At 48.2% G+C, this 27686-nt stretch overlaps 3 protein-coding genes across 3 annotated transcripts in view; 1 reads left to right on the top strand and 2 right to left on the bottom strand.

Moving 5' to 3' along the window:
- The window catches only part of MCRIP1 (MAPK regulated corepressor interacting protein 1), a 79693-nt gene extending 77112 nt beyond the window's left edge, over window positions 1-2581 (top strand). The window contains exon 7 of the transcript XR_014153325.1: window positions 999-2581. The gene's annotated coding sequence lies outside the window, so the exon portion shown is untranslated. The remainder of the gene's footprint in view (window positions 1-998) is intronic.
- Window positions 1330-16394, bottom strand: SLC25A10 (solute carrier family 25 member 10). Its single transcript, XM_081849899.1, has 11 exons — window positions 15881-16394; window positions 10733-10852; window positions 9645-9759; window positions 9508-9556; window positions 8558-8599; window positions 8155-8198; window positions 6805-6875; window positions 5645-5737; window positions 4069-4146; window positions 3736-3792; window positions 1330-3297 (listed from the first exon to the last, which is right to left on the bottom strand). The coding sequence occupies exons 1-11, from the start codon at window positions 16118-16120 to the stop codon at window positions 3196-3198; spliced, it is 1011 nt and encodes a 336-aa protein (XP_081706025.1). The 5' UTR covers window positions 16121-16394; the 3' UTR covers window positions 1330-3195.
- A 5650-nt stretch (window positions 16395-22044) lies between these two features.
- MRPL12 (mitochondrial ribosomal protein L12) lies at window positions 22045-27639 on the bottom strand. The gene is made up of 5 exons (XM_081849999.1): window positions 27484-27639; window positions 26055-26241; window positions 25782-25856; window positions 23405-23542; window positions 22045-22444 (listed from the first exon to the last, which is right to left on the bottom strand). The coding sequence occupies exons 1-5, from the start codon at window positions 27534-27536 to the stop codon at window positions 22328-22330; spliced, it is 570 nt and encodes a 189-aa protein (XP_081706125.1). The 5' UTR covers window positions 27537-27639; the 3' UTR covers window positions 22045-22327.
- Window positions 27640-27686: the final 47 nt, after the last annotated feature.

The following is a 27686-nucleotide window of genomic DNA, read 5'->3' as shown; positions in this document are numbered from 1 at the left end:
CAGTCAAAGGAGACTATGGGCTGTGATGCGCATCTTGCTTCAGGATGAGGGAGCCAGTATTTGTCCACAGAAAGCTTTTTGGGTCATGCGGCCAGCATGACTAAACCGCTTCTGGCACAACTGAACACCATGACAGAAGCCAGGGCACACAGAAATGTTGTTTACCTTCCTGCCACAGCAGTACCTATTTATCTACTTGCACTGGTGTGCTTTCAAACTGCTAGGCTGGCAAGTTCAAGAGGCTCAGTGGCTTAGACCACAGTGCCACCCACGCAATATATGGCACAGAACCACCTGTCGCCTACCACAGCATTACAACTTCCAGTCTTTTTGTCGCTAGGTGCCTCAGCCACTTAAGAGGTCCATAGGTTGTTCTTACCTGGAGATATTGGAATGTGGCACAAAGAGCAGGGTTGGGAACAAAGCGCTGTTATTGCCAGACCTAATTAAGCTTTGTTAAGATGACGAATGTGCATTCCCTTGGCCTTCTTCTACTGCCCAATTAGCGCCTTGTCCAGACGCACCTCTCATGCAAGCCACACAGTATGGGGTAGATAAATGTTGGCAGCCATAGCATAGGGACAACACCTGTGTTTGAACAAAATAAAAAAATTCCTTCCAGTAGCACCTTAAAGACCAACTAAGTTAGTTCTAGGTATGAGCTTTCGTGTGCATGCACACTTCTTCAGATACCTAGTTCTAGGTATGAGCTTTCGTGTGCATGCACACTTCTTCAGATACCAACACGGCTACCAATCTATACCTGTGTTTGAGACACCGCTTCCTCATGCTCTGTTTGAGACAGAACAGGGCTGCCCACTAAAATCCTGCTGATTCCAGGGACTGAACCTGGGACCTTCTGTATGTAAGGCGGAGGCTCTAACACTGGTCCACCCCCCTACGTGGGTTTATACCATTTGCCTCATACAATGAAGGGACTCAATCTTAAGTCCTGTAGCTTCCTGCTGCACTTTGTACCACAGCAAGATTCTGCATAGGAGAAAGTGGATCTGCACAATTTGGACATCAAATTCCTTAAAGTCTGGCAAGAGAAGCAACTTGCTGCAACAAGGACTAGCCCTGCTTACTCAACCATGCTAGGTTGGCACCTGTTGAAAATGAGAATACGTCTCTCTCTCTCTGTGGAAACTGTTAACTAAAAATGGTTCAATACGCCACATTTGAGGGACATTTTAAATAACAGCACTGTACAAAACCGTTTAGCCTTCTCAGTCATTTTCCCAACAGAGCGAACTTGGAGGATGTAAATCCGAAGTCATATGACACAAGTTGAAAGGGACTGGTGCTTCAGGAACGAGCAACACCTGCTTTTCAAAATTACTTTATTGTCATGATTACAAAAGTGCTGATTTAGTTGCTCTGGCTCTTCGACCCTGCAGAGTCATTATCCTCTGGAATGACGCTTCACACCCGGGGGGGGGGGGGCTGACCAGTGAGGGGGGCACCACATGCTGGCAAAACAAAGGCCAGCAGAAACAAGGGACAAACGGCCGATACGACAATCACTTCATTAGGCGTGGGCCAGATCCAGAGGCATTTAAAAAAAAAAAATCAGTGCTACAGAACGGGGCCTTGACAACATCACAGAAAAAGCAAGGCAACGTGGAAAGATTTCACAGCCGTCTAGGCTCCCTCCAAAACTGCCAAGAGGCTCAGAGGAACTGCCAGAGGATAAATCAGGCAGGGAGTAGGGAAAGTTTGGCAGCTTAAGAGGCACACAATGTCTATCTGTGACACCTACTCTAGAGTAAACCTAGTAAACAGAGGGCCTCCCCCTGCCCTGCAACCTTAGCCCATGCCATGGGTCAAAATACGGACCATGTTCTCCCCGTCCCAGATCCTCAGTGAAGGCCTTGCCGACTTAACGACAGCCCCACCACCCTTCCACTATCATATGCCAAGAGGCCTGCTCACTTGGGGTACATGAGAAGCGAAGGAGGTGTCACAAGGGATTCAAACGTTCTCTCCCCCAGGCTGAGTAACCTGACTCTTGCTAGTTAGAGGAATACCTCAGAAACCTATTCTCTGCTCTCATTAGTGTCCCTCCTCCAGGAGGCCCTTTGGTTTCAGGAGGCTTTGGCTGAACAAGGTTAAAGCGAGAAGCAAAATGAAGGAGGCAAGGCTTCCTAGGCTGGCCATAGACTGTGGTGTTGCTTGCCCTACGCTACCACTACTACCAGTCACAGTTAAATACAAGGGGCCATCCCTGCCTCACACAGTAGACCTGAGGGGTAAGAGGAGACTGAGGTAGGAAAAAGGGAGGAGGCCGGACCTTGTGTTCGTAGAAACATTTAAAAATCTGGGACGCTGAAGGGTAAGAAGGAAAAGGTGCCCGCCAGGTGTATTGCTATCGGCAGCCCCATCATTAACTAACAGAACTTCTCTCCAGCTCACTCGTAAACATTTAAAAATGGACAGAGAACATTATTATTATTATTAAGTTTCTACCTCCCCACATGGAGACGCACTTCTGCTCCAGAAGAACAGGGGAGAAAGCAGTGCTCAGCATGGCCAGGTGACTGGGAGCTGGGAGGCCGTGGCACCCAACTCCCCCCCCCCCCCCAAGAAACAACAAAGGAGACTGGGAGGACAGAGAAAGATGGTGGTATTGCGGAAGAAGCAAGTTACTGCCCATGGCACAGCGCAGAAGCAACTCCAGTCTTTCAGGGCTCCTGTAGCAAGTGGTTGCAATGCCGATGGACAAGACGAGGGCATTCGTGGGGCTGTGGGGCGTTAAGAGGAGATGCTGTGGGGTCAGCAGGGTTACTACTGCACGGCAGACAGTATTGTGGTGCTGCTGCTAACGGCAAGGAATGGAGGCTCCAGTGAACTGCTGGGCATAGGAGAAAGGCATTGTGGGAAGAGGTTGGCTGCTCACTGCTACTGGGCACTAAAGGAGAGAGTTCTGATTGGCTGGCTGTCATACCATCAGGCACCAAGCAATGCCATAGGGTTGGCTAGCAGCTGTGAGAGACTGTCAGGCACTGAAAGTGGGCATTCGGCGAGAGTTCAGCTGGTGCCGCAGGGCTAAAAGGGGCACTGTTAAGAATGCCGCACCTTGGCAAAGGAATAGTGTGTGATACCCGGGCACTGTGGGGGGTCGTAGTGTCCAAGCCCTCCCCGCCCCCGGTCCTCCAGGTTTATGCCTCTAACTAAGGCAGACCCTCTTCTCCCTCAGGCCAACACTTTGATCCCAAAGTTTTTGCGCAGCTGCTCCAGGAAAACAAAGGTGAGCACCGTATGAGGGACCAAGCGGACGCCAGCAGGAACAAGGCCCTAGAAGAGGAAATTGGTTATGGTCAGCTTCTGTCAATCCTGGAATCGTGGCTGCAAGCTGCACAGCTAGACCGAGGAGGGAAGGTGGGGCTTGAAAAAGAGGCAGCTGGCAAAGGGTCCCAGTGGAGAGAAGCCCAGATTTTGATCCCATGTGTCTACTCCAGTATCTGAAGCCACATGAGGCTTTTTCACTCACCTGGCATCACCTAAAGGCCAGGTAGCCTGGCATGCAGCTGCAGAACTGGGGCAGGGGAAAGAATGCAATGGAGGAGTGAAGCCATCTTGGGAATAGGGAGGCAAACTGGAGAAGCACAGTGGCTAGGGACCAAAAGGGCCGGAATGCAGGACTAGGAAGGGCTAGGAGTTGTGCTGTCTGCATTGCGTGCCTGGTCTACTTGGTGCAATCACCCATCAACGCTCCTGCTGCATCCGCATTACCTTATAGAAAGCCAGTGGCCCAAGCTTGGCCGTCTCCACTGCACAGTGCACGACACCCTGAGAGAGAATGAGAAAGAAGTCAGCCCATGCCCATGCCCAGTACAGATCCCATTCCTCTCCTTACAAGGCTCAATCTCTGCCAGTCACAAACTGCTGAAGAGCTGCAGCAGCCAGAATGATGCTCAGAGGCATGGCATCAAGCAGCAGCAAAAGAAAAAACAGAAAGCTGGCCAGAAGGCCAGTGATATCTATAGGATGATGCTTAGTTCAAGCAACCAATGAATCAAGAGACTGGAAATCGGGACAGCCATTGACAGGGATCAGATCACTCACCCGATACTCCCCCTGGGAGTTCATAAGGCGTGTCTTCAGCACATCCAAGGGCTGACACAGGAATGTGGCACATCCTCCCTGCAATGAAAAGGGAGGGTGTGATGGCAGCAGAGCCTTTTTGAAATCCTGGGTTACAGGGCATGGCGCGAATGTCACCAGAAGCATGCCCACATGATAAGCTAGTTATTAACTGACATACTGCTAAGTAGTAGAATCATAGAATCATAGAATCATAGAGTTGGAAGAGACCACAAGGGCCATCAAGTCCAACCCCCTGCCAAGCAGGAAACACCATCAGAGCACTCCTGACATATGGTTGTCAAGCCTCTGCTTAAAGACCTCCAAAGAAGGAGACTCCACCACACTCCTTGGCAGCAAATTCGACTGTCAAACAGCTCTTACTGTCAGGAAGTTCTTCCTAATGTTTAGATGGAATCTTTTTTCTTGTAGTTTGGAACCATTGCTCCGTGTCCACTTCTCTGGAGCAGCAGAAAACAACCTTTCTCCCTCCTCTATGTGACATCCTTTTATATATTTGAACATGGCTATCATATCACCCCTTAACCTCCTCTTCTCCAGGCTAAACATGCCCAGCTCCCTTAGCCATGGTAGTTGGAGGAAAGGGCAATATCTCACTCCACCGCTGTGTTAAAAGTAGAAATCCAGTGATGAAACAGGGGAGGGGCAAGGCATTTCTCTCTCTACTTGCAGACCACTGGTTTACCAAACAGTTACCTTAAATTAGTGTGTGGCGCGTGCTGTGTTTTTATGCCATGGAGCAGAATAAATGGGAAGAGGCCACAAAATCATCTTGCATGATCTGCACTGGAATATATAGTTAGTTCCCTGAAGCGCCTCTTTCACAGTGCCCCAGACCTTAAAGAACCCCATCCCTCTATCCGGCTAATTCTCTTTCTCACCAACCTTTCAAAGCCTTCTATAAAACCAACTTCTTGGGCAAAACCGTTTCAGAATCACAACAGCCTCTTCTACACTGCAGTACCTGTTATTAGCCCTACCTTCCCTTTTCCGTTTTTCCCTTTGTCAAACCTTGCTTATGGTCTTATTAATTCCAAACAGCACCCAGTAGAATAACTACTGGGTCCAAGCAGATGCTCAGTAATGTAATAGCTTTACAAAGGAGCTACAAAGGAGTCGTGAGCCTAGTACAGGCTTAAACAGTGTATGGTCCCCACCAAGCCCCAGTCAAGTATGGTAGATACTTCACCACCATCATCCACCACCCTCCCCCATATTTTTACAATCTCAGGAAGGCCAAACATTGTGTTTATCTTGGAGCATTACCACTTGTGCAGGTCTGGTTTACTGCCCAGCTATGGATTGCCAGACAATCCAACTTTAAATGATGAGCTTTCTGGGTTTGAAATGCTGTCTTTGCAGGGAAGGACTTGGACCTTTGTAACAATCCATTCTTGGTAACTCCATGGACTTCGACTTTGGACCTCCATCTCCCCCAGAAGGTGGAACAAGCATCATGGCTTTAACCCCAATGAATACACACACACAAACAAAATAAAATCCTTGACTTTGCACCCACACCCAGGTATCCACTTACAGCAATAAAGCTGGCCAAGAAATGGGTGAGAATATTGTCGGAGAGGAAACCGGTCCCAAGAACCAACTGCTTAGCCTGGTCATAGCAGGAGAGCTGCAGAGAAGCAGAAAGTTGTGAGACTGGCCCCAAATCTCCCAGCACTCATGAGCAAGCAGACAGACTGGCCCTGAAACGGAGTGTCCATTCTCCGTTGAACCACAAGGGATCAGGCAAGACAGTGACACCAGCCTCTGCAGTGTATCAGGAGGACAAGTGGCAAAAGTGTGACTAATCCTCAGCCCTCTCGGATAAATCTCCTGTCCCATCAGTACCGCCAGGGAGATAAGTTGTAGGCCTAATCCGGGGGAACTTGGGGCTCTCTAGACTACCATCCCTTGTTATTATGTTTGCTGGTTGGAGGTGATGAGAGTCCAACAGTATCTGGACACCACCCCTGGCCTAACCCATCTTTAAGAGTCCTAAGCCATTATGCTGAGGACACAGGTGGACTGGGAAATATAAGATCTCATTCTCCAGCCTACACTGGGTCACTTGTGCTTTTACACCAGTGGAACCTTTTCGCAGAAATCTCCCACCTTGAGAAAACAATTGCTAGATGTTCACCCACAGAGCCTGATCTCTCCTCTCCTCTCCTCTCCCCCCAACCCCAGCCCCTTGCAGCCCCAGAGACAGGAGAGACAGTACGAAGGAACCTACAAACTAGCCTGTTAACCTTGGGCCCAAAGACTAAAAGAAGCTTTCAAACATTTTAACATTTTGAGTCAAAAGCTATTAGTGCTGTCTGCAGATTTTGCAAATACATGTCACCTTCTGCATCCTGCTGTCTGAATGCAGCTGCCTATAGCCTCCCAATGGGAAGACTGGCTCTTGTGGGGAGGTTATGCCCGGACTAGAAATCTTTCCCCACATCAACTGCAGAGCAGGTGTCTCTTCCATTACATCTGACTGTAACAGGACAGGATTTCTACTAAATTCTATTTTCCCTCCCCAGGTGGATAGAGAACATGTCAATCGATTTCATGCCTGGGGTGAAAGGTGGGCATATAGATATGGCCTTGGTGTGCATTGCGGTGGGTATATGCCTAGCTGAATATGCACACATGTGGTCTGGATTTAGGTACACATCCATCAGCAACTATGGTTCTTTTTTGTATCACTACCTGTCCAACAGTAACCAGGGCCCCTCGACTTGCTGCCATTGAAGCTCCCGAGAACAATTTCTTCACACCCTCTGCAAAGACAAAAGGGATTCAAAGCATGGGGGTATACAGGGTAGAGCTTACCAGGTTGCACAGTCTACAAACAGCAGTGCTTTTCTGCTCGTCAACTCTTCAGAAACCACAGCCTCCCAGCCACTAAGACACTGCACAGGAATGGATATTCTCTATTGCTCCCAAAGATACAGGAATGATGTTATAATCTACTAGGTGCTTAGAAAGCAGAGCCAATCCATAAAAGACTTCACTGTATTCTAGCACAGGTTGGTTTTAAAAGGTTATGAAATAGCTCCTCATTTAGCCAAAGCCAGACGATCAGAAGCCCTGATAGGGCAGAGATACTGAGGCCCCATCACAATAAAATATCTGTGGTTGGAAGATTAAAATATAAATCTGTGGTTAGAAATCAAAGCATCAGAGAAGATAAGGTCTCCTATTAGATGCCTGTGGAAGAGAGAACACTGCTGAAACTAATCAGGGACAGAGGACAGGGGCAGTTGCTCAGACTGGGTCTCTCTGCTCTTGGACAGTTTCACTTTTTGAAACCCAGTCCAGCTGCCAATCTATGCGCACTTGCCTGGGGGCAAGCCACAGTGGATCTGAACCAGTGAAGGCTGCATGTCCTCAATTTCCAGAGCAACATGGAGCAGGAAGCTACCATTCCTCATCCTTCCACTGGACTTTAAAGGCAAGAGGGGTAGGTCTTATTTTCTCCACTTGCCAATCTCCCTCTCCCCCCACCGCCCCTCTCTCTCTAACACACATGAAGGAACAACCCTTTTAGTCTCCTCTTTCCCTTTTCCCTGGGCCCCATATGCTTGTTCTCTGTGACGCTCTAGAAGCCAAGTATGTGGTCAACTCTGAATTCTACCCATGTGAACTCCAGGTCACCATTTTCCCCTGCACTTCCCACCAGCTTACTCACCCCTCTCCCTTCCAAACGTTCAGCGGCTGCCAGACTCAAAAGGAGCTTGCAAGGGGCTCCTATCACTGATCCCAAAGAGCCACTAAACAAAGGCTGTACCTGCAACTTTCGCAGGCTCTCATCCTGCCACCAGCTTTACTTCCAGGCAGTTTGCCTTGGATGGTATTGCCCCTTCTCCTGGCACTGGTTTTGCCAGCTTCCTGGCACCGGGACTGGCCTGTAACCTAACAGCTCCCACTTCCGTATAGAAAAGGGGGCAGAGGCTGCAGCAGATTCTCCCCAAGGCCAATTTCTTTCATTCAGGGTGAGCTCCCTGTGGCCTCTCAGAAGCTCAAACTAGCCACACTGCGCGCTGACCAAATCCTTACCTTCACGAAGAACCCGATACAAGCCATCCAGAGCATGCGAGTAGCTAGAAAGCAAAGAGAGACCATATTAGACACCTAAACCCATCTTGCTGCAGCTGCTACTTCCACTGGCCATACCAGACAGAAGGCTGCAACTATGGACTCTTCCAGATCTAGTAGGGACTTATAGAACCCTGGGCTTTGGTCGCCAGGGGGTGCTGTCCTGATTCAGAAAGATGTCTTTGAGCTTCAAACAACTGGAATTTGAGGATCCATGCTGCCCCTCTGTGGCCATGCAGCTTCAGTACAATCCTTTTCGGAGGGATAAAGGCTTTCACAGGGTCCCCCTCCTTAATGCTATTATCTGCCTCTCCCGCACTTGTACATCTCCTGTACAACCCCCCTCTGCAATCTGGACACTCACTTGCGCCGCAGATGCACCGGCTGCTTCATGTCATTCTGCATCCTGTGGAGGGAAGAGCATCACAGCGTTAAGGACACTTTCATGGGGAAACAAAAGTCTTTCCCAAATCATCCCCCCAATAGGATGCTGAGTTTGCCCCAGAGCAAGGCGAATTGCAGAGGCAATGGGCTAAATTCTGTGTAGCTGGTCGGAATTTTGTGATCGTATACCTGAAGGAGCATCTCCACCCCCATCATTCTGCCCGGACACTGAGGTCCAGCTCCGAGGGCCTTTTGGCAGTTCCCTCCCTGCGAGAAGTGAGGTTACAGGGAACCAGGCAGAGGGCCTTCTCAGTAGTGGCGCCCGCCCTGTGGAACGCCCTCCCATCAGATGTCAAGGAAATAAACAACTATCTGACTTTTAGAAGACATCTGAAGGGAAGTTTTTAATGTTTGGTGTTTTTAATAGTCTGTTGGGAGCCACCCAGAGTGGCTTGGTGAACCCAGCCAGATGGGTGGGGTATAAATAGTACATCATCATCATTATCGAGTTGGAAGGAACCCCACGGATCATCTAATCCAGCCCCCTGCAATACAGGAATATGCAGCTGGGATCAAACCTGCAGCCTTGGCATTTTCAGCACCATGCTCTAACCCACTGAGCTATCCAGCTGGTACTAAGCAGATTTCTCTGTCAGCAGAAGCATTTCTGATGGTGAAATGATCAGCCCTCTCCTCCACCCGCATGCAGCTGCAGGGACTCTCCAAACCCCCCTGCCCACCCGAGCCAATTTAAGGGGGCACGAAGAGGGAAAACACCACTGAACTGGTGGAAGTCCTTGTGTGGGCTTATCCCCATGGAATGTCCCCGAGTTCAGTAGGAGTGTGAAGAGTCAAGTGAACAGGTCAGGGGGAGCTGAACTGGGCAAGGTTGAAGCACAGCCATAGGGAATGGGGAAGGAGACCACTGACCTGACATTCACCATGTCCGCTGGGGTCCCCACGAACCCACCGGTGAAACCTGCAACCAGAGAACAGCAGGTGAAAGGGGACTGTGCAGCCTGCACTGGCGTGGCCCGTCATCCTGCGCTTGCCAAGCCCCAGCTCACCTCCTACTGCACCTAGCAGCACCTTCTGGTAGAAGGGCATTGGCCCCTGGGCACCCTGGCTCAAGTGGTCCCGCACAGTCTCATAGATGGCAAAGCGGGTGAGGGAGTACGTCATCTGGAGAAGCAGAAAGAGTCAGAGCAGGTTGGCAGCACGCTCTCAGGCCCTGGTCCTGCCCAGCACAGGGCAATCGCTCAGCAGAATCACCGTTCAGCCATGGCATCAGCTTGGCAATGGTGCAGCCCCTGCGCTGGCATGGCCACAGCCTTTGCATTATGGTGCTTGTGCCCTTAAGAGCCATGGCAGCAGTGTCCTTTTCGCCAATCAACAGGCACCACCTGGTATATATGCAAGAGGTGCAACCCCAGGTGAAGCCCTCTTCTTCCCCGAACCCTGCTTGCCATAGCAGAGGCCAACCCTAACACCCAACTATTCAGGAATCATAGATTCTGCAAGCAGAATGATATTCAAGCAGGGCTTATGGTGGCTGCAGAAATCAATGTGACGTTATTACAGAGCCACTTGCAAGGATTGAGAATTCCCTTGCAGAGTGGTGGGAGAAGCAACAGTGTGCCGGGAGTGGAGGGAGCCATTGTGACTGTCAGTGTGCTGCTAATAAACAAGATATTAAGAAGGAAGAGGGATCCAACTCAAGAAGCTGTCGCTTCTCCTCATCTGCACAAGATGCCTGACTCATCAAAGTCTTGGGGAGGACATAGTTTAGAAGCACATGCCTCATTTCAGAAATTCCTAGTCTAAAAACCTGCTTGACCTTCTCAGATGGCAGGGGCTATTGGATCCTTATATTCTATTGACAATATTCTGTGGGATTTTTGCCGTTAACTGTGACCAAATGGCCTCTCAGTTTCAGAGACTGCAAGTCGACCTAATTTACAAAGCTCTGTCCGTGAAGCCAAACAGAGTCTCAGTGTTAAATCTGTGGAATACGCTTTGAAGGGTGCTGGAAGAAGCTGCAGAACTTTCACGGGTAGCGTGACGGAACCAAAAATCTGGCATGGGAAGCCAGACGAAAGGAGCAGGACTGAACAGACAGGGCTAAAGCAATCGTTGCAGCGGCCCAACAACTCACCTGCCGGCAGAGGGAGGCACTAAGCCCACTGTAGAGGGCCAGGAAGCCATCATTGCGAATCACACGCAAAGCCATGCCCGTCATGCGCATCTTCACTTCCTGCTGGGTTTGCAGGTGGACCTACAGGCAAGGAAAGCAGGTAGCAAACAGGTCAGGCTGGATTTGCCAGGCTCTTTGTTCTCTGAGGGGGCCAGGGCAAGGAAAAGATTAAGCAGCCACGGCCCATGCACCACTGATACAGCAAACAAATGAAACTGCAACTCCACATCAACAAGATCTCAGGAATTCATTGTAAACATCCACTTTGAATCTTCTACTCCAAGAATACTGCCCACCAGAGCTTAAGGAGAGATTCTCTCTATTTTTAAAGCCATGACTGATGTTTTCCCCCTAGAGACAATCCCTTTGCATAAGAATTTATATTTTGTTATCCTGCTCCACTCTCCCCCATAAAATTTGAAAAGGATTCGTGACTTCTGGTTTCCTTGCTTTTACAAAACCCTTTCCCCTCCATCAGGACATGTGGCTTGCCCAACAAAACCCACTCCTTCCAGAAAGACAAGTCTTACCTCCCAGCTACCTCCCCCAATTTCTCCCAGATATTATTCCCCCCAGTGAGCTGTAAGAAGATTCCTGCATTCTTCACCCCATAACCTAATGGGTGCTATTAATTTTGGATGTTTTTGCAATCACAGCCACAAGGCACTTGTTCCAGCCATGGCAAGGGGCTTCCCTGGACAGTCTGGTGCCTGCATCCACAGACGACTGCTGACCCATCTGCTTCTGTAGTTTAGAAATGCAGGTCAACATTGGTTTCCCAGATTACCATCCCACCTGCAAGCACCCTGACCTCGCAGTGGAGCAGCTCGTGTTTATAGTACTGTACAGCCATCTTGGAGAGAATTTAGGTGAAAGGCTGCCACGTTGATAAAAAAAAAAAAAACCTTGGCAGGGCCATTGGCCAACCAGCCCTTATCCTGAAGAAGGGGAGAGGTCAATTCAAGCAACAAGAGACTGTAGCCTACACAAGTTCTGAACTGGACCCAGAAATGAAATAGTACAAAACACTTGCACTTCTCGACACTGGCCTTCTCCCATCCTGCATGATATTACTGTAAGGAACAAGGAGTCCAAGCAATTATCTGACTGGAGGTTCTTGAATGCAAATGTACCGATGTTTTATAGGCAGCTGGGGATAGCTTTGTTGGTAGAGCATGAGACTCTTAATCTCTCTGAGTTGTGGGTTCTAGCCTCACACTGGGCGAAATATCCCTGCACTGCAAGGGATTGGACGAGGTGACTCTTGTGGCCCCTTCCAAATCTACAGTGATTTTATATTTGTTAGAGTGTCGGATTAACAGCTGGGAGACAAAGGTTCAAATCCTCACTTGGCCACAAAGCCAGGCACTACCTCACAGGGTTGTCCTGGGGATTAAATGAGCAGAAACCATGTACTTGAGTTTTTGGGAGAAAAGCAATAAATAACTAAAATAAAATATATTTTATATAAGATAAGATAAAACTTTATTCGCATTAGCCAATGGCCATAGCAACAGTAAAACATTACAGTATACGCAGAAAAGGAAGTTTGATATAAGAGCACAATTTAAAGTCCTGAATCAGCTGTCAGTTAGTGGCCCTTATTCTGATTGCCCCTGCTATGAACCTAGAAACCTTTGCTGTTATCTGCTCATTTTGATCTGATAGAAGAAAGGACATTGTGGCAGTGGTTGAGCACCCTGGGATGGTTAGTACGAGTAGGGTGATGATCTCGTTCCTCAGGTCTTTGTAGAGAGCACAAGACAGGAGGACATGTGCCGCTGTTTCGGTGCTACCATCTCCACAGGGGCAAAGACATTTCTCAGGCGGGATCTTTTGGAACTGACCCTCAAGTACGGCAGATGGCAAAACATCCAGTCTTGCAAGTGTAAAAGCACGTCTGTATTTTGGGATAATAAATTTGTGCAGATATGGGGCCAGAGAATCAAAATATATAATTTTAAATAAATTTAATTTAAATAAAAACAATAAATAAATCAATAAATCCAAGAGCCTTCTAGGAGCAGGGGTTGGAGTTCAACAACATCTGGAAGACCCACAGCTTCGCCATTTTTGGTAAGACCCACCCTTTTAAGAAGCAAGTGGACTGAAGCAGCCCCCGGTGGAAACACACATCAGCTAAGGCTGCAGAAGTACCAGTAGCCAGGAGAGGGCAGTGAAGCAGAGGACAGCAGCTCAGATGGGCAGTGTTCCCAGGCAGCCAGTGGCAGCTCAAAGATCCCATTGTGAAGGATGAAGCTGGAATGTGCTCATCAAGCAGCTGGCAGGCCCAGCAGTGACACAGGGAAAGCAAACGATGGAGGCTCAAATCTGCAGGAATCTCCAGGGTTAGCAGCTTCATGCTGGCATTAGTGTGCCCCTGCCAGACCATAACAAGGGAAAAGAATGTTCCCACCCCATTAGGGACCAGGGCTAAGTATGCAGAATGCTCAGGGAGAGGCGGGTGGAGTGGGTGAGAATCTCAGAACAGGCCTTGCCTGGTAACTTGTCAGTGGCTGGGCAGAAAAACTTGGTAGCCCCACAAACTCCCCTCCTAAGAAAGCTATCTTTCAAGTTTATTGAGTTTGACAAGTCCATCCCCTTTCTGTCAGCTTTAAAGCAGCCTGTGGGGCAGACTTGGGCCATGTACACACCATACATTCCCACCCCCACAGAATCCTGGGAATTGCAGTTTGATAAGGGTGCTGAGAACTGTAAGTCTGTGAGGGAGTAAACTAGGGTTCCCAGGATTCTCTAAGGTGTGTAAGTGTGTTTCAGATGTATGTTGTGTATGCAGTCTTCGACATTTGACTTTCAAGAGCAAGGACAAAAGCTGGGGACACCTTGGTGCGATGATGAGTATCACCTCAGAGACCACTTTTGCTGGAGTGGGCAACCTTATGCCCCGAGGACTGCATGCATCTTTTGGCCTAAGTTCATGCAGGTGACAAAGGGATGGGGAAAGGGGCAGGGGCCGGGCAGGCAGAAAGAAAGGTGGAAACTGGATGTAGCCTCACTTATCACCAATGTGTGGTCCCTGACAGATACCCCTGAGAAATAGGCCCTAGACAGAGAAAGGCAGTTGGCAGATCTCTTGTCTAGGTACACAAAAAATAAATGCAGGGCAGTTGGGTAATAAAAGGGCTTAGAAAAGTTATCATTAAAATCCCAAGCAGGCTTCTGTGTGGAGCTCTAGACAGCAGCCAGGAGAGGTCTGTTGACACTGGTCTCTTCCTGGATTATAGGACAGATTTGACTAACTGGCACAGCTCAAAAAAGCTCACACGAGGACTGCTACTAGTGCAATGGGGCTTTCTTCCTCTCTCCTCACCCCACGTTCCCCAAATTGGCTTGTAGGGAGTAAGCAGGAGAACCCTTAGAACAGCACATGGGGGAGGAAAGGGAGGACTGTTCCCTTGAGCAAACAGAAATGCTTGCCTTGCCAGAATGTTTGTTTTAGTGCAACATTTGAATTCTTCCTCATGTTTTGGCCTTTCTGATTGGCTTGCCCCATGTCAAGGACGAATGTCTTTTGCGTACATTTGAGGAACCTTGGATTCTGTTTTTAAAACAGAAAACAAAATAACTTAAGAACGCCCACTATGACGACTAATGAATCTGAGAAATAACAGCAATAAAGATAGAGATAAAGAAAATAAATTTCTGTACCCATTCAACAGAGTACAGGAAAACACTGCATCTGCTGATCAGGGCTGCATGCCAGAGATCATTAAGAGAAACTCTTAATGGCCCCACTGACCTTGGACATGCCGCTTTCCCTCTGTGCGCTTGCCTTTCAGGGCAGAAGCTACGGTATTTGGCCACTTGTGAGGGGTCTGCACAATGGCAGAAGTGCAGAATCGTGGCTGAATGGGGCCTCTTTGCTTTTTGCAGGCCTCCATTCATACCAGGAGATACTGCCACTGAATTCAAGCTGTTATCTTGGAAGTCCTCACTTCCAAACCAACACAATTAGGCCTCAGTCTCTCAAACCAAGAAAACGCTGTGCAAATTCTGTATCACTTGACACATAGTAGAAGCTAGAAACCAGACAGGCTATACCTGTTTTACAAGTACACTACAGTAATATTGAACAGAGCAGGGGCCCAACTACTGTGATGATAATTATGCCTTGATCTGTGCTCTCTAATTCGTAGTGGAGAATGCTAGCTGGTCAAATTATACTACACATAATGGAGTTAACTGTCCAGGGGTCCTTTACCTTTACCTTACATAGAATGAACTGGAAATGAGGGGGAGGTGTCTGTTCTCGTTTTTGTATTTTTATGTTTCGAACTTGCCCTGTGATCTTCAGCTGAATACAAATTTAATCAATCAATCAATCTGAACAGACTCAAGACTGTTGCCTTCAGTTAGCTCCTTAGGCACTGCTTCCTGGAAGGCAGCCAACGCCGTCTGGCCAGAGGGAGCCTCCCACTACAGGGCACACAGCGGCAGCAGATGCCAGTCTGCTGTGCCCAGGAAACGAGACACCAAGGGGTGCCAGCCAGGGCCAGAATACCAACCGCAGGCCATGTCTCTTGTCTGGGAAACGGGGTACATCTGTGCACCACGGTGGTGGTGGTGGTGCCCAGGCAGTTCCAACTTCCTAGTTATCAAGGGAGCCAAAATGGCAGATAGAAATCATTGTAAGGGGTGGGGTGGGGGAGAGGAGAAAAGGGAAATGGCACACCACTGTCAGCCCCCTATAGTCTCCAACCCTGAGTGGGGGTGGGCTAAGGAAGTGTCTCCTCCCCTTGCCGTCGCTCGCGCTGCCTTAGACGCAAATGGTAGGTTAGAGGTGAAGAACCTCTCCTTGGAGCACTTTGGTGTTCAGCCACCTTTCCCTGCAGCCAAGCGGGGAAAGGAAGCGGCGCAAGGATTTCCCAAGCTGCAAAGGAAACACGCGGCAATATTGAAGCGGAGGGGGCGGCGAGAGACAAACAGCAGGGATGGGGCCAGCAGAGATCAGCGCAGGGGAGCCCAGGGGGAAGACGGGAGGCAGAGGGCCGGAGAGGGATTTTAGGGGCCAGGTCCCCCCCATCCGTCGCCGGGGAAAGGGGTGCCCCGTCTTCTTTCCTGGCGGGTTTCTCTAACGCAAAGACGCACCTTGAGCAGGTCTAGCGGGTGGGTGCAGCAGGCTGCCCCGCACGAGGCCAGGCCTCCGAAGTACCAGCGGGACACGCGTTTCTCCACCATCGCGCCGCCGGCTCTGCGTGGCTGCTGCTGCTGCTCCTCACCTCCCCGCTGCACGGACCCGGGAAGCCCGGCCGCCGCCGCCTCCTCCTGCTCACCGCCGCCGCTCCCTGCACTGAACCGACGAGGCCTTAAAGGGGCAACGCCCGCCATGGGAGGGACGCCTTAAAAGAGCAACGCGGAGGCCCGGCTGGGTGTACCGGGGAGGGAGAGTAACCGGTACGCAGCCTTCGTCCGCTCAGGCGGAGCCCCCGTCTTTGTCCGCCCCCGCGCATTCCGGCTTCTGGACAATCACCTTTCGACGACGGATTCTGCAGCGTCGGGCGCCGCTGATCTCCGCTGCCCGCCGAGATCATGGCTAATCTGGAAGGAAATCCTGGCTCTGTTTAAATCGAGCAGCCAAGCTGCTGCTGACTCCTTCGTTGTAAATTCACACACAGTTCCTCGTCCCCCCCCCCACTCCTTTTTTGGGTTTTGTGGTACAGTATAGATAGGGAGGAGGAATTAAAGAACCTTTTAATGAGGGTGAAAGAGGAGAGCGCGAAATATGGTCTGAAACTCAACATAAAAAAAAACACTGGTCCCATTGCCTCCTGGCAAATAGAAGGCAGTGGCATAGCGTGGGGGGTGCAGTGGGGGGCCGGCCGCACCGGGCACAACATCTGAGGGGGGTGCGCTCGCACTCGCAGCTCTCTGAGTGCTAAAATCCACGGGTTAGGGGGTGCAAATTACTTGCCTTGCCCCGGGTGCTGACAACCCACGCTAGGCCACTGATAGAAGGGGAAGAAATGGAGGCAGTGAGAGATTTTACTTTCATGGGTTCCATGGTCACTGCAGATGGTGACAGCAGTCACAAAATTAAAATATGCCTGCTTCTTGGGAGAAAAGCAATGACAAACCTAGACAGCATCTTAAAAGGCAGAGATCACCTTGCCGACAAAGGTCCCTATAGTTAAAGCTATGGTTTTCCCAGTAGTGAAGTATGGAAGTGAGAGATGGACCATAAAGAAGGCTGGTTGCCAAATAAGTGATGCTTTTGAATTATGATGCTGGAGGAAACTCTTGAGAGTCCCATGGACTGCAAGAAGATCAAACCTCTCCATTCTGAAGAAAATCAGCCCTGAGTGGTCACTGGAATGGCAGATCCTGAAGCTGAGGCTCCAAGACTTTGGCCGCCTCAGGAGAAGAGAAGACTCCCTTGAAAAGACCCTGATGTTGGGAAAGATTGAGGGCACAAGGAGAAGGGGATGACAGTGTTCTCGAAGCTACTAACATGAATCTGACCAAACTGCAGGAGGCGGTTGAAAACAGGAGTGCCTGGCGTGCTCTGGTCCATGGGGTCATGAAGTGTTGGACATGACTAAACAACAACAAATAGATAGGTCAAACACAATTGCAAAAGGAGAAGAGTGCACTAGCTGGCAACAACAACTCCCTGTCAAGTGTATATTTGGCGGCAAACCTGGATTTATTCTTGCGTTACATCAGCCAAATACTTATTGTACATAACGCCATTGTAGTTTCTTGTTCTACATATGACTTTTGGAGTGCTGAGAGAAATTTTTATTGTGAAAGTGTAACAGACATGATTGGCATCAAAATACCAGCCCTTATGTCTCCTGCCCCTTCATTTAAGAACTTACCCTTTCCAGGGAATGTTTGTTAAGAAAAAACTGTTGGCAGTGACTGTTTGCAATATCTGAAAAACCTGTTTACAATATTAACCCCGCATCTCAAAGCCGTGTCATATCGCCTCAATCACACTATCTTTCATTGGCAACAGTCCTTGTATTCATAGGCCAGGTCTATGGATATTTACTCAGATGCAAGTCCTACTGTGTTTATTGACGTTTAGGATTGCAGGGAGCTGAATGCCACAGAAGATGGCATCCCCTTGGCAAATTCTATACACAGTGAAGGGCAACCATCACACTGGGTATCCTCATCATATGGAGCAGAAATATTCACTAATATGATGGCACTAGATAAGAACTGTTGAAGGCACAGGCCAGCATCATTCAGCCCACAAGCATAATCTGTTTCCACTCTTGGCTGCAAGCTGTCAAGTGGCTTGCACGTGCGCATAAACTGGTCCTCAAAAATCAATAGGATCCTAGAGATTTGCTCCTTTCAGGAATAAAAAACAACCCACCACATTCCCAAGCAGGCATGTGTTTGTTATAGGCATCTTGTCTCTAACTCCAGGATAGCAAAGAGATCAAACTCCACTGTTAGGCTGAACTGCCATTCTTGGTGAGTCACACTTGTCCTAAACAGGAAATAGTGGACCTTATAATTTGGACCTTAGGGTGAAGGGTGGGAATTGATTAATAATTTTTATAACATATAATTCTTAACTAGCACCAAAGTGTGCTCTGACAAAATATTACTTACCTTGAGCCAACACCTGAATTATCAAAGCACTGTTGTACCAGCGCCAGCTCGAAATCTGCTCTCTATCAGTGTTCACTTTCTTAACACATCAAAGCGCAAACAGTATGATCCTCCTATCCCTGAGCTACGTGCTTTCTGGCCAGCGATAAGATGGTTCCTAATTTCTCTTGCACTGACAGAGACTGAAGATACAACAGTCTAGCGAAACCAAGCAGACTTGTAGGCATTGTGGGGGCCCACAGTTGTCAGAGTGAGACCATTAGCCCTTGAATTACGTATGTGATCTGACAGAGCACCACACTGTATTGTCCTAAGAGTCTGCTGGTTTCTCATCTTCTCAGCCAGGAGTATGATAGCTGGGATCCAGGCCAGTTCATGTGCTAATCCTATGCTGGTGCAGTGAGCAATGGCTCTACCTAGAACAGGAGTGGCTCATGTAGTGCTCTCATGGCCAAGGATGATGGTTGTTGTGGTCCACCTTTGAGCACCCCTGAGCTAGATTTCTGGGTTCATGTTGAGTAGGAAAAAGGCATAGTGGGCCAGGCCCCTGGGGGACAAGGGTCCAGTTATAGAGCTCTTTGGATCAGATCCTGCCACTTTTCTTCCAGTCCTGTGGTCACTGGCTTTGCCTGAGATTAGGATCAAATTTACTGGCTTTGCCCGAGATGAGGGTCAACATTTTTCTCATTGCTTTACACTTTCCCTGAGCTACTATAGTTTGTTGACCTGCCTCTTGAAAGCTTCCTGGCAGTGTTTATTTGCCCACACTCTCTGTCCCCATCCACTTACCCTCACCTCTCGCAATAAACTCCCACTGCACCTTGAAACCAACACAAATATATTCTGTATTGTGATCTGAATGTTATCAGCTGCTCTACCCTAGCCAACCTCTTCTCTTGGGGAGCCTGTGGCCTAACATTCCATATATGGACCTTTTGTTATGTACTGGGCCATGGATCCAGATGGCTCTGGCAACCAGAATGGCACTCCCACTTTCCTTGTCTAAATGGTAGCCTGAATGCTGCTGATGTTCCTTCATGCTGTTAATACTGGCTTGTTAGGCTGGCAGGGGATTTGAGTTCCTTTTGAGTTCCTTTGGAGGAAAAACCTTGGGAGCGCTTGTATGTTGGAGTACTTGTTGTTGGTGGGCCTTGACCTCTTCCAGTGGAAGTGCTGGCTACCTCATAGTTTTGTCTGTTGCATGTAGAGAGAACATATGAAACCACCTTACATGAAATCAGAACATTAGTCCATCCAGTTCAGTACTGTCTTGTTTGGACTGGCTGTGGCTCTCCAGTATTTCTGATATCCCAGAGAGTGAAGCTAGGACCTGTATGTGGGAGGGGCAGGAGTGGGGTGTTCTGTGACATTTGTACCATTGCTGCAGGTTGACATGCCTATGGCTAGTGTCAGTTGGCAGAGATGCAAGTGAAACACCCACAGGCTACTGGATCTTGTTTCTGTAATTCTTCTTGTATTTAGGATTGTAAACAGTAGTCTTGTCATAGCAGCCACTGCCACAGTGGCACTACAGCACCTTTAGTAGAAAGGAGCACCTAAATATGTGCCTGACTACAATTGCACTATGCAGCATCTCAGAGATGTCTGAAGCTGAAGGCGATGTAGAAAACTGTGGAAATTTAATTTTGTGTGTTTCTAGCCCCCAGTGTGCAAAAGCATGGAAATACATGGGCAGGGTGAAATAAATGTTTCTAAACATTTCCTTCATTTTGTATTATTTGTTGCATTAAAAAAAACAAAACAAACAGAAATCAAAGCTGATTCAAAGTCGAATGTTAGCATCATGCTGTTCTCTGAGCTGGCCAGGGACACTGTTTATTGTTCAACCTTCTCTTCAAAAGCATCCCTTCCCACTCCACTCCCCGCAAACTGCTTTAAGAGCACACACCTTGATGGATGTACTAACAAGGGCGATGCAAGAGAGTTCTTTACTTCACTGGACACAGGAAGCAGGAAACCACATATTTATGTTTAAAACAAAATGGCATTTAGACACACAGTATGGTTACGAGGGAGGAATTTGGAGTGCTTTAGCCATGTTAATATTTTCTCCCCACTATTAATACACCTGCCAACTTTGGAGGATGCAGCTGCCTCCCTCCACACTCACGGTCTCCTAGAAGTGATGTATGTGACCGCAGAAAGTAATCAGGGCTTCCTAGTATGTGGAATTTCTTGCAAGTGGGCATGGCTGTATCCACAGAGGACTACATCATAGCATAGGTTCTGTGCACAACCGCTGAGATGCATAGGACAAAAATATCCTAAACTAGTTCTTCACTGGGAATATTTGGCATTTTGTAGTGAACTGATTTAATGGGAAATGCCTAATAAGAGACATTCAAGAAAGAAAGAGAAACCAAACTCCATGCTTCTTAGCAAAAAGCCTATGCAATTGGCCACTTCCAGGATAGACTGCTTGGAACTAACTAGCTTTTATGAGGCTGAGGAAGGCAAGAAAGCAAAAGTGGTCAAATACGGCATTACTTTCCATACCCCCCCCCACCTGCCAAATAGAACTCAGGAACAAGTCAAGGTGAAAGGTGTGACAATATGGCCTTTGGACTAATAACCCAGCTTGTTTCACTGGGTGTCTTATCTAAAACCAACTGAGAAGATCAATTCTGGCCACTTCAAAACAGTGTAGCGAAAAGGAACACACTGTCATTTATGAATAGAACATGGAACAGGCTGAAAGAGGTTCACTGTGTCCCAGAGGCCCTTCCCTTTGTGCTCCACTCCTTCCAAGAACGGTCTCTTCCAAGCACTGACTCCCCTCATCCCTTGAAACAGGAGCTCCTGTTTGGATAGATTTAGCTGCCCAATTTTCATTTGGTGAAGCTACAAGCCAGCGAGGGCCCGGCAGTAAGAAAAGCCGAGTTGCCTATAAATCACATCCGATGGGGTTGAGGGAAGGAGTGTAAAACTGATCCACTTGTAACAGAGAACAGCCAGGAGTTCTGGAAGATGGCCAGAGAGATTTTCCCACGAGCTCAGGTTCTTGGTGCAGAAAACAGGTGGAAAGAAACAGGGCAACTAGTATTACTCAGGGTATCTGTGCATGGTGCGGACCTACACAATGCATCGTCCCTGCCCAGGATTACCTGGTGCAGAAAAACCTGTCATTTAAGTTAATATCCTGAGGAGAAAAGAGATCAGGCTTTTTCACATTCAATCTCTTTCATGGGGAGGAACAGCTCATGATGGGGAAAGCTGCCTGCAATGCAAGGCAGGTCCCTGGACCACTACACTTCTATGTTGAGTGGTTAGTCATCACCATGCTTCGTCAACATGCTTCTCCCCAACCCGGGCTACAAGTCCCATCACAGTATCAAAGAACTGAAGAGTCTGAAGGGACTCAGAGGGACATCTAGCCTAACCCCCTGCAATGCAGGAATCTCAACTAAAGCATCTGTGACAGATGGCCATCCAACCTCTGCTTAAAAACCTCCAAGGACGGAGAGTCCACAGCCTCCCAGTCAACTGGGAAGGCTGTCCTTGTGGGTCATGTTAGAAACTGCAGCTAAGAGAGTGGCCCTGAATACCACCAAGAGACCCTAAGATGAGCAGCTAGCAGGATCTGGTGCAAAAACGCACAAACCAGGGAGCGCTTCCAGGTGAAGAGGGACACTGGTATGCAAGAAAGTCTGCTCACACAACACTTGTTCTAAAGGCATTTGCCCCCGTGTATACTCTTTATAGATTCAGTTCCTTGCAGTGTTGGTACAAACAACAGACCCCCATTGTGCCGAAGACATTCATCCCACACTGGGCCATCTCAGTGGACAACCACATTGCAGAGAAAACAAGGCGGGGCACAGCTTCATGGAACTGCACAGCATCCCACCACCACCAGTCAGCAGGCAAATAAAAGCTTCAGGTGGGTGACAGAGCGCAGGACTTCCCCCTGCTCTGCTTTAGTCCTTTGGCTGCCGATGCCAACCGTTACTCCAGAACGACAGTCCCTCCTGCTGCCTCCAGAGCAGCTTTGATTTTCTCCGCTTCCTCTTTAGAGACGTGTGCCTTGATCTCTTGAGGAAGAGACTCTACCAACTTTTTCGCCTGCAAGAGATAAGAGAGCCACTCCAGTTAGCCACGGAAAGGGATAACGCTGAACCCAAGAAGCCGCTGCTGTCTGCTCCCACTAGTATGGGACCCTCTGTGACTTCGCCCCTATCTCCCCACTTCGCAGATCACGCAGCCTAGAAGATGAGCCAAGCAGAAGCATTTCCTAGGCTGAAGCGGCAGTATTAATTTTCAGCTGGCCAAGTTCCTGGCAAGAAACAGTAAGCCATTTCTGACCAGAGTCCAAATGCTTAGAAGAATCCTCTTTGGAGTATCATGATTCGCAAGGGACTTGCCACACTAGCTGGTACTATCTCAAAGGATGCAAATTCGCTTCCACTAACTCTGCATTAGCTCCTCACTTTCCTCGTGTGAACGTTCCTTTGGCAGCTCATCTCTTTGTAATTTGCTGCCCCCAAGTGGTATGACCAAGGGCTCCTATACTCTTCACCTGACCTGTATTGTGTACTGATTCATTTCCCCTGATTACCGTGTACTGATTAAAGGTCCCAGGGCTTTCCTCATTGTTCTGCAACTGTGCCTTGTGAAAATTTGATCTTTCCCACTGAATCAGATCTTTTTTGATGGATGTGCAGAAAATCCAAAGAGAGATTTTGCTTAATGGAGCTTCAATTCAGCAGGTAGGATCAGATTTTCGGAAGGCACAGCCACAGAAAAAGAAAAGCTCCCGGACCCAGGGGAATAAATTGGTACACAATACAATCAAAGTACAGGTCAAGCAAAATGTGCATTTGCCCTAAGTACTGACTGCAGACCTCTTGTGGATATATCAGACAAGAGGCAGAGAGCAAGGAAGTACTTGCACCACCATTAAATGCACGAAAGTAGCCCAAGTAGATGGGGCTACTTGATAATTAAGTTCTGTATGGCACAAGTAAAAGGAAACTTGCCTCCCTCAAGCCTTTAGCACATTCACCTTGAGCACCATCTGCTTACCTGGACAAGGTTTAAGCCTTGCATACAATTCTTCACCTCCTTGATAAGTTTCACCTTATCTGCAGCATTCAATTCAGTCAACTTGACTGTAAAATTTATCTTCTCCGGCTTCTTGGGGACAAAATCCTCTTCAGCTTCCTAGCAAAAAAGATAAAAACCCACTCACAATTGGCAACAGGAGCCTGACCCTCACATCCCTGAAGTTTCATTAGCCAATGGTAGTACCAAAGTACCAAATACAGAGGGAAGATCTAACAAAACTTGCACCAGCTACTCCTTCATTATTTCCCCTAAATTATTGTGTTGGGCTGCAAGACCATTGCTGAATCTTTATTTTTATTTAACCATAATGTATATAGCACTTGACTGCAACAAAACCGTTATGCGGTTTACAAGAAATGAAAACCATCAATGAAAAGTTAGAAGCAAGTAGTTAAAACATTTAAGAGTTGATCAAAATCAACAGTAAACTAGAAAGAAGATTAAAACACCTCACCATCTATGCTAGTTCTCCTTTAATGATGAAGGAATAGACAGTAGGTCAGCCCAAAAGCCTTGCCTTAACTGAACACCAGCTTTTTATTACTGGAAGTGGCCCAATGAGCATATCTAATCAGTTACTGGAAGTCATAGCAGGTGAATTGTTATTGACTTGAAAGGCCCAGCATATGGACCAGAAACTTCTGATTGTCCACAATGGGAAATAGGTGGCGGGCCAAATGGACATTTCATCTGCTCCACAAATGCTCAAGTTCTTAACCAATGTAATACAAGCAGGCAATTTTCACTAACCTGCTGCTGTCCAGATGTTTTAGACTACAGCTCCAGATGGCAGTTGTAGTCGAAGACACCTGGAGGGCACCAGGTTGGCAAACACTGATCTAAGGCTACAAGGGAGAAGTATCATAATGTTGTATAAGTAACCTCCTTTGAGAAAGGAGACTTTGATGTGGAAATCTTCACATTTAAGGAGCACTTGCCTGCAACTTTGGAAGTGATTGCATGCAGTTTACGCAAATCCCTGCATTTTTTTGGGATGGGAAGATGATATCAAAACAGAGCTACTATAAAGACTGTCTTGACATGGTACTTAGAAAATCTTAATAAGGGGAATGGGTCACAGAAAGGTGTGGCCCCAAGGGGCAACTTATATTGGGAAGAAAAGAGGGAGGGGATGGGAGAGGAGGGGTGGGATGGTAAAGTGCATGTTCTTTGACATAGCGTGTGCGCGGGGGAGGGGGGTTGTTTCAGCGTCACTTGGACAGGTTCTCTTTCTATTCGCTTGTTATGTTTCCTTGGTGGTGTGAGAGGCTGGGGTGGCCTAGGATGTGGTTGACTGTCTTTGGTTGGCTGCAGTGGGATTTGTTTGTGCGTGTGTGAGGGGCCAAGGGGCAACATATTAATGCCAAATCAACTGTCAACAAAACATCTACCACTGAGTATTTAATTCTAGTGAACGCTACTGTCCAGGAATATAGAACTAAGAACTCAGTGCATAATTCAAGCCGACCTGTTTTGATCCAACAGCTCCCAACTTGATTCTTGATGTAGTATCAGCCCTGAGATGTCAACTGCAGTAAGAGTTATTACAACTATCTGCCCAATCTTAGGTAAAGGGTTTTAACATCCATGTCCAGGCTTCCCTATCACCTGCAGCTCAGGTCTTTGTGATGTCCACAATAATGACAGGGTTATCCTTGGTTATTGCAGGCCCAACACATCATGTGCTAGATTTAAATTGTTGCAGTGGCCTGAAAATATGTGATGCAATGGCACTCTCTTTTTCAGGGACAGAATACTCATGATTTTGCCTTTACACATGGACCCCTGGAACTGAACCTCACATAAGTGGCAGGCCCATTGCACTGGTGTTAGTGCTATTTACTCTTAAGATAGCTTAATGGCTTTGTGTTGCTTTTATATACAGTAAATGGTATTTTGGTTCTGAACATCTTATTTCTTAAGAGTTCATAAGACAGGGTATGTAAATAAATAAATGTGACAAGATGATTGCGATACCAAGCACAACCACAACCCCTATTAGCAGAGAACTTTTCTCACCCCTGCATTCCCATCTCCAGTTGCTGAGTTTGTTATACACCAGTAACATCCAGGAAAATGTCATCTGACGAGTTAGCAACACTGAAACAACCTTTTCCATGACACTGCAGCAGAACTAACAGGCTGGCTGCATGCTTAGTCCAACAGCCTCAAGCAATCAACATGCCTGTTATGTAATACTTTGGTGCCTTCACACACAACTCTCTCAACAGAATGCTCATTTGTAGGGCTGCTGAAGTTTTTCATTCAGACATTTGCCCAGCTACAGCTGCTACTCAGCCCAAATAAACAGCAAGTAAAAAGGACGATCCCTTACTGGAGTTGCTGCTTGTGCTGGTGGCATCATCCCAGCCATTGGCATGAGTCCCATATCTTGGATCTTGAGGGTTTTCTGAAGAAAAAGACAGTGTTAGAAAAATATTAAGCCTTCTTATATATCGTATGCATCACAGAAGTTGGGGAAGGAATTCCAAAGCACCCCATCCCACTGTTACAGAAAAAGAGAAAGACATGACCAACAATGAGCTGTCTGCTGCCCCATCTTTCCCTAGTACAGCAATCACTCTGCTTCCCATGCAAACACTGGCACCTTCAGCAGTTCATTGAGGTCAGAAATCTCCAGTAGGGTGAGACTGGCAATGTCTTGAACTAGCTGCTGAATCTTGGGCGAGTACTCCTTGGGAACATTATCAAGAGGCGGAGTTGCCAAGGCTTCACTTCGCTGTGAGCTGGTAGTCTTCAGCATCCTAACAGCACATGCTCGTGGCTGATGCTGCCTGTAGAAAAATCAACATAGAGTTTGTCAGCACTTTATGGTTCACAACATAAAGACCTGTGCAAGCAGTAAATGAACGAAAAAATGAGAACAGATGTGCTTCAGGAGAAACAGCAAGGCCAACCAAGTGAGAAGAAAGGGTGATATAAACATGGTTTGGTGTAGGTGCTGTGGAAAAGGGGAAGGTAGGTTTGGTGTAGGTGCTGTGGAAAAGGAAGCGACAAAACTGTAGTGTAATTTTAAAAACAAATGTAAGGAGATGTCCATATTATTGTTGTTGTTTAGTCGTGTCCGACTCTTCGTGACCCCATGGACCAGAGCACACTAGGCACTCCTGTCTTCCACTGCCTCCCACAGTTTGGTCACTCATGTTTGTAGCTTCGAGAACACTGTCCAACCATCTCGTCCTCTGCCATCCCCTTCTCCTTGTGCCCTCCATCTTTCCCAGCATCAGGGTCTTTTCCAGGGAGTCTTCTCTTCTCATGAGGTGGCCAAAGTATTGGGGCCTCAGCTTCAGGATCTGGCCTTGCAGTGAGCACTCAGGGCTGATTTCCTTCAGAATGTCCATATTACTAAAAGGCATTTTTAAAAGCTTGAAGTGTTTTCCAACGTGAGGTATAGAGAAATTTGTTTTCGCACTGTGAGCTCCATAGTGGGATAACTCAGAGCAGATAGTTGTCAACAGAGCAGGTGAAGTGCAGGGTGGACTGACTTCAATCTTGCATGGTCTACTCTAATTTTCAAAAAGGAAGTCCTCTGCTCCACAAAGCTGTCCAGCAGAGACTGCCCAGTGGCTGACCTTCTCTTGGTGTTGCAGGGGGTTGGACTAGATGACCCTTGGGAACCCCATCCTTCGTTCAGTTTTAAGCTCCTACCCACTCCTAGCCTACCGACTAAAAGCAGGAGCCAGGAAGCAGGACGTTTCTGGTTTTAAGTCTCGCCTCAGCCATAAAAACCAGCAGGTCGGCCTTTGGCAAACTTGCCACCACCAGCTTCGCGCCCTCGATGCTGATTTGGGGTTAGCGAGGGCGGCCCGCCTTTCAGAGCTGTTGCGGGCACCACCAAACGGGAAGCACCCGAAGCAGCTTTGAACATTTCACGGCGGAGTAAGCGCGCGTGGGCGCCTCATCCCTCACGCGGGAAAGGCGGGATTCCGCTGGGAGTTTGGCACGTGAACTCGCCTAACCTCGACCTCTTTCGGGCCCCTCGGCACCGCCCAGCCCACCTCCCGCCTCTTGCATACCGCAGCAGCAGGCGGATAGCGGTCCCGAGCCGGCCCGCGGGCAACATGGCCATGGCGGCAGCTCCAGGAGGCGGGCAGGACGGAGACACACCGGCGCTCTCCTCTGTCTCCGGCGTGCGAGCGGCAGAGGACGCCGAGGGAACGCTCTGCCCGCTCCGTCTCTCTGATCCAGCGGGGTGCACCTATCGCGGCCGAGTTCGATC

The sequence above is a fragment of the Podarcis erhardii genome (genome assembly GCF_964252035.2).
Source record: "Podarcis erhardii genome assembly, chromosome: 2".
In the NCBI taxonomy this organism is placed as follows: domain Eukaryota; kingdom Metazoa; phylum Chordata; class Lepidosauria; order Squamata; family Lacertidae; genus Podarcis; species Podarcis erhardii.
The sequence above is the reverse complement of the archived record's forward strand: the minus strand, read 5'-3'. Positions and strand labels throughout refer to the sequence as shown.